Source organism: Centruroides sculpturatus, unplaced genomic scaffold (genome assembly GCF_000671375.1).
Source record: "Centruroides sculpturatus isolate CEXI.00-Female unplaced genomic scaffold, Cexi_2.0 scaffold53, whole genome shotgun sequence".
NCBI lineage: Eukaryota > Metazoa > Arthropoda > Arachnida > Scorpiones > Buthidae > Centruroides > Centruroides sculpturatus.
The window spans coordinates 986,484-994,496 of NW_019384350.1; the positions used below are offsets into that span (position 1 = coordinate 986,484).

An 8,013-nucleotide genomic window follows, 5' to 3' on the forward strand; every position below is an offset into this window, starting at 1 on the left:
TACAGGCACACTACTTGTCCTCAAATCAGCTAAAAGATCACGCTTAAGGAAAACAAAGAGGGTGGAGGGTAAAACGATCAATCAGAAGCACCGACAATCTCGGTCTTCGGCGGTTCTATGGTCGCCGTGTGCGGATTAAAGTTATGCAGCAAATCAATGGCATAGTAAGTTTTACATAAAACAGTCTCTGTCATTGGCTTGCTTACTTACCTGCTTACCACCTTGACGCACCTCGTATCATTTTATTTATAGTCTACATTTACAGCAATGAAAGAAGGAACTACAGTATAAGTCGTGAATTTCTCAAGTAAAAAATAAAAAAACCTCAAAAGTAATAATACTGTATTTATATTAATTTAAATTATAATAATATTATAATGAATTAAATATTAAAACAATAGTTCAATTGTAAAAATTTCTCATTGTTCTAAGATAACAAAACAAATATCCAAAATCTAAGAAAGCATCTCTAGCATCGAAGGCACAGTTGAAGGATTACATTATTTTCAAGGTGCTAATCACTATTGTTTTGTATTGACATCTACAACAGACATCATAATGGGTATAATTATCGATTATTAGTCAACTTTAAATAAATTTTGAAAATAATTGTAAATAAATAAACAGATAATACATTTCTGGGTACTTTCATAATATTTTTAGGTGAAAATTCAGTGGAAAATAAATCGTCTAAGTATTTAATGGTAAGTTTTATGTTACTTTTATTTTTCGATATTATTTTTACTGAATAAGTAATTAACGCGAGACACTAGCACATTACAGACAAAGCTAGCTATAATTATGCTCATTCGAAGAAATCTCAATAAGAGTGATTAGCATCGGTGTGGTATAGAAATGATGCCCTGATCTATTCCTCACCCGAGCGTATTTCCCATAAAAACTACGGGTTCGAACCCAATTCGCATAGTGATAGGCTAAAATCTTATCTTGAAGCCAAAACGAATGCTTTGAATACTTCTGAAAATTTATATACTTTTATTTTTATATTAATATTTTAAATTTAATTTTAAAATACCTTTACATAGTTACCTAGAAGTATATGGTACCTGAACGCCTTAATTAAATCAGACCTAATTTTATTTAGACTGACATCAAAATTAACCTCAGTCCATCTTTTACGCAACGAGCCTATTCACTAAAAGAGGAGTTTTCAAGCAAAAGTCTAGATGAAAAATTAAGAGGTAAATTTACTAAAAACAATATAAAGAAAAATATTTATAGAATGATTAATTGACGTCTATTTAAAGCAGGTTCAGGAAAAACTCTTCATTTGGAAGCTCTCGAAGTGTTATCTGATGAATGTCAGAAACTAATTGATAAAAGAATAAACAATCTATTGGAAAATCCGGAAGAACTTGGCAAAAAAATTGCTAATGATGCTTTAAAGAAAGCTTCAGCAGAAATGAAAAAACAGCGTAAAGAAATTCAAAATAATTTCGAAAGTCAGATGAGAGTATGTAATATAAATTAGGAATTAGGATTAAAATAAGAGTAGGGTACTACAGGTCACTTTTTTTAGGAAGAAGTCCTGAAAGCCGAAACTGAAGAAAGAGAAAATTTGTCAGGAAAAGTAAAAAACGAAAAAATGTGTGGAGAAAAGCGTTTACTTTCTGCATTAGACGAAGCACAAAAGCATTTTCGGGACCATCTAAAAATGGAAATTGAGCACATTCAAGAAGAACAGAAATCAATTTGGGAAGAAAAATTCTCGAAAATAAAAAAGTAATGTATAAATTTATTCTCGAATTTTCTTAATACGTTATGTAATAATATTATTATGTATAACAGAGAATTTGAAGATAAAATGAGAGATATTAGTGAAGCAGCGGCTCGTAACAAAGAACGACGTATAACTCAAATGAGGGAACAGTATCAGAAGGAAACAATGGAATTTTTAAGACAATTACGAGCCGAAGAGCAACAACGTCTGAATTGTAGAATCTACAAACAAAAACAAGATCAAGATTCAGATATCAATAAACTAGAATTAAAGATAGATAAACTTGAAAAAGAGATGCAAAAATTAATGAGCTGTTTGAAAGAAACGCTGAAGAGGAAAGCAGAAATCGAAGCAGAAATTACAAAAATTAAAAATCTGCTAACGCAGTTCGTAAAATTAGCGAGTAAAACCGAAAAAGATCCAAATTACAAAGCGAAAATTGGAGAGATGCTCAAAAGAGCAAATATTGATTGTTAATTAAAGAAATAAATTTTTAAACATATTATTATTTTTCTTTTTTGCTCTTTTCGCTCTTTTGGCGCTTAGATGACCTTATATACGAGGGCTGTTTTTTAAATAAGGTCCGTTTGTGAATGAGAGTGAGAATGACGCGCGATTGCAGCAGTGTGCATGAGCATCTGCTTTCAGAATGCTTTGCGCGTGTTTAGATGACATTTGCAGCCGTATCGTTTGTCTGTGTGCTGAACTGTAGAAGTTTATAATGTTTAAAAAGATTGAGTCGCCCGCCGACTGTAAGATACGATCTGTTATTCGATTTCAACACGAAAGATCATGGTAACTGTCTTTTGGGACAGGGAAGGGACTTTGTTAGTGGATTTTATGCCAAGAGGCACAATAATCAATTCTGATGCTTATTGTGATATCGAGAAAACTCTACCGTGCCATACAAGATAAATGGCGTGGCCTAATGTCTTCCGGCGGCAGGTGGCAGATTTCTTTGAAGTCGGAATTGAAAAAATTTTTTAGCGGTATGACAAATGTTTGAACAAAAATGGAAATTATGTAGAAAAGTAGATAAAAGTATGTAGAATATGNCCCGCCGACTGTAAGATACGATCTGTTATTCGATTTCAACACGAAAGATCATGGTAACTGTCTTTTGGGACAGGGAAGGGACTTTGTTAGTGGATTTTATGCCAAGAGGCACAATAATCAATTCTGATGCTTATTGTGATATCGAGAAAATTCTACCGTGCCATACAAGATAAGCGGCGTGGCCTAATGTCTTCCGGCGGCAGGTGGCAGATTTCTTTGAAGTCGGAATTAAAAAAAATTTTTAGCGGTATGACAAATGTTTGAATAAAAATGGAAATTTTGTAGAAAAGTAGATAAAAGTATGTAGAATATGGGAAAAAATATATTTTAATGATATTTACAGTATTTTTCTTCTTATTGAAAAACGGACCTTATTTAAAAAATAGCCCTCGTATATATATATCGGGTTCGGTCAGGCTACAATGAGGTTACTGACTGATGAGGGACGGTGCCCGACACATTCGGAACGAATCGTCCAAGAAAAAAAATTCTCAAATAAGTTTTTGGATTCCTCATTTTTATCATTTACATAAATATTTTCTAAACTTCTTACCAGTAAACCGGCTTCTTTATCTTTCTGTTTTTCAAATACTTAAATTAAAAATCGATTTTAAGAAAAAAAATTCTCAATGCTTCCACTCAAAAATTGTAAACAGTCATTGTACATTTTTATTTTAATGAAAAACTAATATAACTCTACTTTTACGACTTCTATAAATATTCTAATATAATTGTATGAAATGCTGATATATTTTGGATATTTTTTGCTGAATAGTTGTGTAAAACTGATGAGATTCTTTAATTAATTAATGGTGTATTTATTGTAAATGCATATACATGAACTGTGTCTATACAGGCTGCTTTAAATCATGTATACTACACAAGATGCGCATATGTCGTTTCTTGAGATATCAGCCTATCGCTTCTTTAAAATATTCTCTTCGCCTTGTGGGTACCAAGAGGACCTTTTCCAGCAAAATCATTATGGGTTCGGTCAGGCCCAAAATAGTGCTGCGGGTGGTAAGGGACGGGGCCCGACGACATATCTAGATTGACCATCCAAGAAAAATTTCTGGAGTTAGGGGTGCTCCGTTTTTCACTATTTGGCTGCCCTATTTTAGGCTTAGTCAAACCCTCGATGGACTTGATAAAAAGACCTCTCTTAGTTTCTACAGGGCGGAAAAAGTTTATGAAAAAGTATATTTATAAAGAATTGGACTTTTTTATGTTTCCGTTCTTCTCGGTATTACAAGAAATTTTATATATACTGTAAGGTCTCTTTTTATGCGGATTATTTTGAATAAAATACACTGTTTATTGTTGTGATATAACAAATCAATTCCAGAACTTAAAATAACAAAATAGATTATAAAAACTAAGTAAATATAGTATATATATAATTAAAAATAAACTTCTCTTTTAGTCAGTTTTGCTAAATGGCAAAAAGAACTTATATTTAAATAAGTATATAAGCATTAATTTAAGTATATTTAGCTTGAAATATTAATAATTTTCTTTAACATTTTAATTTTATTATTACTCCAATTTTATAAGCAACCATAAAAAATTAAACATTATCACTAATAACAAATCTGGCAGATTGTTTGGAAATACTAAACAACAAATTTATATAGTCAGAACTACAAAAAAATCTATAAACTGAATTGCTATTATTATTATGCATGTAAGATCTGGATAAAAAAAATTAAAATCAGAATTTAAAAATGTCTCATATTTATTAAAATTCATATATCTGTTATACACAAAAAAAATTAAAACATTAAATTATCTAATTAGAAAGTAAAAATTTCTAAAAACTTATTTTTAACAAATAAGACTTATACAAAAATAAACAGTCCTTTTTTAACTTTCTGCATCACATAATTTCTATGTATAAAACAAAAGTCTATATATATACATTACACAATTCCAACATTTTTTGACAAAATTTCAAACTTGTTTTTCAAATACTTGTTTTCAATATGATATTTTAAATGTAAAAGATATCGATAATAATATTTTAAACATAAACCATAACCCCATGTTCAATTAACCATAGACCAAATTGATTATTTAATAAATAGCATTATAACTATGTTATGCCTGTATAAATTATTATAATTTGTGATAATCCAGTTTTTAGGTTTTAAATAACACTTTAACAAAAAACATTAAAAATATATATCATAGAATTATGATTATTTTATGAAATTTCTCAGTTTTGTAAACATAAATAAAAATAAAATTATTAACTAAATCTAAAATAAAATCTAATCAAGAAAATTAAACTATTTTTCACTCATAAACATTTTTATTAAATGAACTTAAAACACTAACCTTAAATACTTCAAAATATGAATTATAGCCTAATACTATGATAGAAGACTTAATAAGGTAATAATAATGACAAGTAAGAAAGGCATTCAAATCAATATGTTTACATCAAGAAAATATTTAACATTAATTTAATTAGCTATAATTTTTTAATACCAACTGCTTCATATGATAATAGTTTTAATGTTATAAATCACATACATGGCCTATAGGCCATAAAACAAAAATTGTATATATAGCTTTCAAATAACACAAAAATTGTATTTTAAACTAAACAACAAAATACTAAATAAAAACAATAAAATCATTTCCAAATTTAATGACTATTTTTAAAAAATCTTCGTATTAAAAAAAACAAACTACAAATTATACTATTAATTCAATTTGTTAATGGTTGTTTATTTAGATTATACAGTATAATTTATTGTATATTTGTTTATATTTATTTATAAAGAAGAAAGACATTATTCAACAGTTTAAAAAAATATAAATAAAAATTTACTTTAAAAAAATAATCCTTAAAACAGACTAATATTTATCAGATGTATACTTGCTTTGTAATATAAAATAGATAATTTTGTATACTTACTTTGTATACCAAATAGATAATTTTGTAATTTGAAACTCTATTATTATAAAAATATATTTATCTTTTTCTTTTTTTTATTTAAACCTTTTTTTTTAATATAAAAGAATAAAACTATTTTTACTTTAAAATATTAAGTGTTTTCAACTCAACAAATTATATCTATTTAGTAACTGAATAAAATTAGTTAATGATTAGGGTAATTTGGCACTATTTTGCTTGTTTTCAAATTCTATTTCAATACACAAAAAAAGCTGACACCAGGAAAATTTAACCATTTGTGATTATATAAAACAAGTCCCTAAATTTAAAAATGGCCTTAGGATGATGATCTTAATTAAAATCGTATAAATAACGAAAAAAATCAATTTCAGATACAAATTCTGCAATAATATAATCAGAGTTATTGCTTCGAAATCAAAATGTTTACAAAACGTCCATTCATTATTATTTATAACTGAGCTTTTAAATAAGAATATTTGATTAAAATTGATCTTTTTAAGCAAGAAAATTAAAAATTTACAGATAACCTTTTTAGAATTTCAAAGTTATTGGACATTTCAACAAAGTTACCGAAAATACATTAGCATTCTTTCAATTTCAATTACTTGTAATATATATTTAAATCTCAAAATATTTTATAGGTTACATTTCACCAAATAAATATTTTATGCACATGAGTGTATAGAAACTTATATTACTATTAAACAAGCTTAATTCACAGCACATATAAAGTAGATGATTAGATTTTTTTTGTTTATGTCAGAATTATTCGATTGGATGGAAATCGTTAAGGTAGAAACATAAGATATTCCGTGTATTTTTTTTCGTATTTATACAATTGTTTTAAAATTAACAACAGTCGACATTCATTGAGTGGAAGCGAGAAACATTTAATTCCACTGGTTTGAATTACAGCAAATGCATTTAGAGAAACGGAAAGATTTCGCGGTAAATCGATGGTGAACGTAATTTTCGCCTTTTAAGAGGGCAAACGGATAAATATTTCGTGTAATTTGATTAAACAGAATCTTACCCGTATCCATGCTTCTTGTATTCGACTTTGTGCCCTTTCATCTTAGCTTTTGGTCCTTTTGCTCTCTTCTTCTTGGCCTGTATGGCCATGACTGAAACGCAAAAACGTCCGTCACTAATTTAATTCTTTATTAAGCTTCAAATAACACATACACGATTTTATTTATCCCATACCTCGTCGATTCCAATCTGCATTCATCTTGTCTTTCCAATTCGTTAGGTTTCGTGAAATCACCACTACGCTTGCGCGTATGTATCTTGTAAAAACCTGAATACCGCACGGAATGCTTATAATGTTGCCAGTTGGTCTGGAAAAATAAATTCGAATCGTCGTAAACACTTTTTTGCAGATTTATAAACGTAAATAAGAGCCAAAATTTTTATTAAAATTTAATAAGTTAAAATATGTTTTAAGTTAACTTCTCGTTAGTTTAAATGGGAAAATTTTGACGGTTAAGGTGGAAGCCTACCGTTCTGGGGATTCGGGTTCGAATCCGGACGGGTCGAAAAATCCCCACGAATTTTTCGGGGATGATATGTCGTTACCCGACCCTCACCACCCGGCTGCCCCATTGTGGTCCTGGTTAACCCATAATGGACTTGCTATAAGAGGTCTTCTTAGTTCCCACAGCGCAGAAAGAGCGCGGCCGGATGGCCGAGCGGTCAAGATGGCAGCCTACCGCTCTGGAGGACCCGGGTTCGTCCGAACGGGTCGAAAAAATCCCCAGGAATTTTTCGGGGGAAGTCCGCTCAGATATGTCGGGTCCCGTCCCTCACCACCCGACAGCCCGATTGTGGCTCTGGCCGAACCCGTAATGTGCTTGCAAAAGGAGGCACCGATTTTAAAGAGTTACCGAGGTCTAAAAACGTAATTCATTTTTTACTTACGCTTACGTATACCAAGATAACAACCATTTACAAGAAAAAGAAAAATATATTTAAATGTTCTAACACACCCTAACCAGTTTTTAAACATTATAATAATAATCACTGCTTACCGTTTTATCGAATTTTATAAAATACACTGTGTGAAAACACAATAAAATTATAACAATGTAATGAAATCATTAATATATGTCATTGAATACTTCGCCGTGCGCAAAATAAAGAAAATGTAATAAAAAAATGCAAAGAAATCTGATTCAAAAATAGCTTACTAAAAAGGAAGATAATAGATTGGATCTGGGTTTGGCCAGGACAGTTCTTGAATCATAGCATCGTTCGGGATTGCGTCCGGAAATGAAAACATCTATTATCTCAT

The 8,013-nt window shown here is 29.8% G+C and overlaps 1 protein-coding gene and 1 long non-coding RNA gene across 4 annotated transcripts; one reads left to right on the top strand and one right to left on the bottom strand.

Annotated features, from left to right (window-relative positions):
* Nucleotides 1-219: 219 nt before the first annotated feature.
* LOC111637574 (cingulin-like) lies at nt 220-2,246 on the top strand. 3 transcript variants are annotated; one of them, XM_023383099.1, is made up of 7 exons: nt 220-331; nt 433-562; nt 664-704; nt 1,106-1,202; nt 1,269-1,474; nt 1,541-1,743; nt 1,810-2,246. In XM_023383099.1, the coding sequence occupies exons 2-7, from the start codon at nt 559-561 to the stop codon at nt 2,216-2,218; spliced, it is 960 nt and encodes a 319-aa protein (XP_023238867.1). In that variant the 5' UTR covers nt 220-331; nt 433-558; the 3' UTR covers nt 2,219-2,246. The 3 variants fall into 3 exon arrangements, with proteins under 3 accessions (XP_023238867.1, XP_023238858.1, XP_023238872.1); XM_023383090.1 differs by lacking the exon at nt 220-331 and having other exon boundaries at nt 388-562; XM_023383104.1 differs by lacking the exon at nt 220-331 and having other exon boundaries at nt 388-562; nt 1,272-1,474.
* Nucleotides 2,247-6,164: 3,918 nt separating this feature from the next.
* Nucleotides 6,165-7,993, bottom strand: LOC111637675. The gene is made up of 3 exons (XR_002758731.1): nt 7,910-7,993; nt 6,927-7,060; nt 6,165-6,844 (listed from the first exon to the last, which is right to left on the bottom strand). It is a non-coding gene; the product is annotated as an uncharacterized LOC111637675 (long non-coding RNA).
* Between the last annotated feature and the right edge of the window lie 20 nt (nt 7,994-8,013).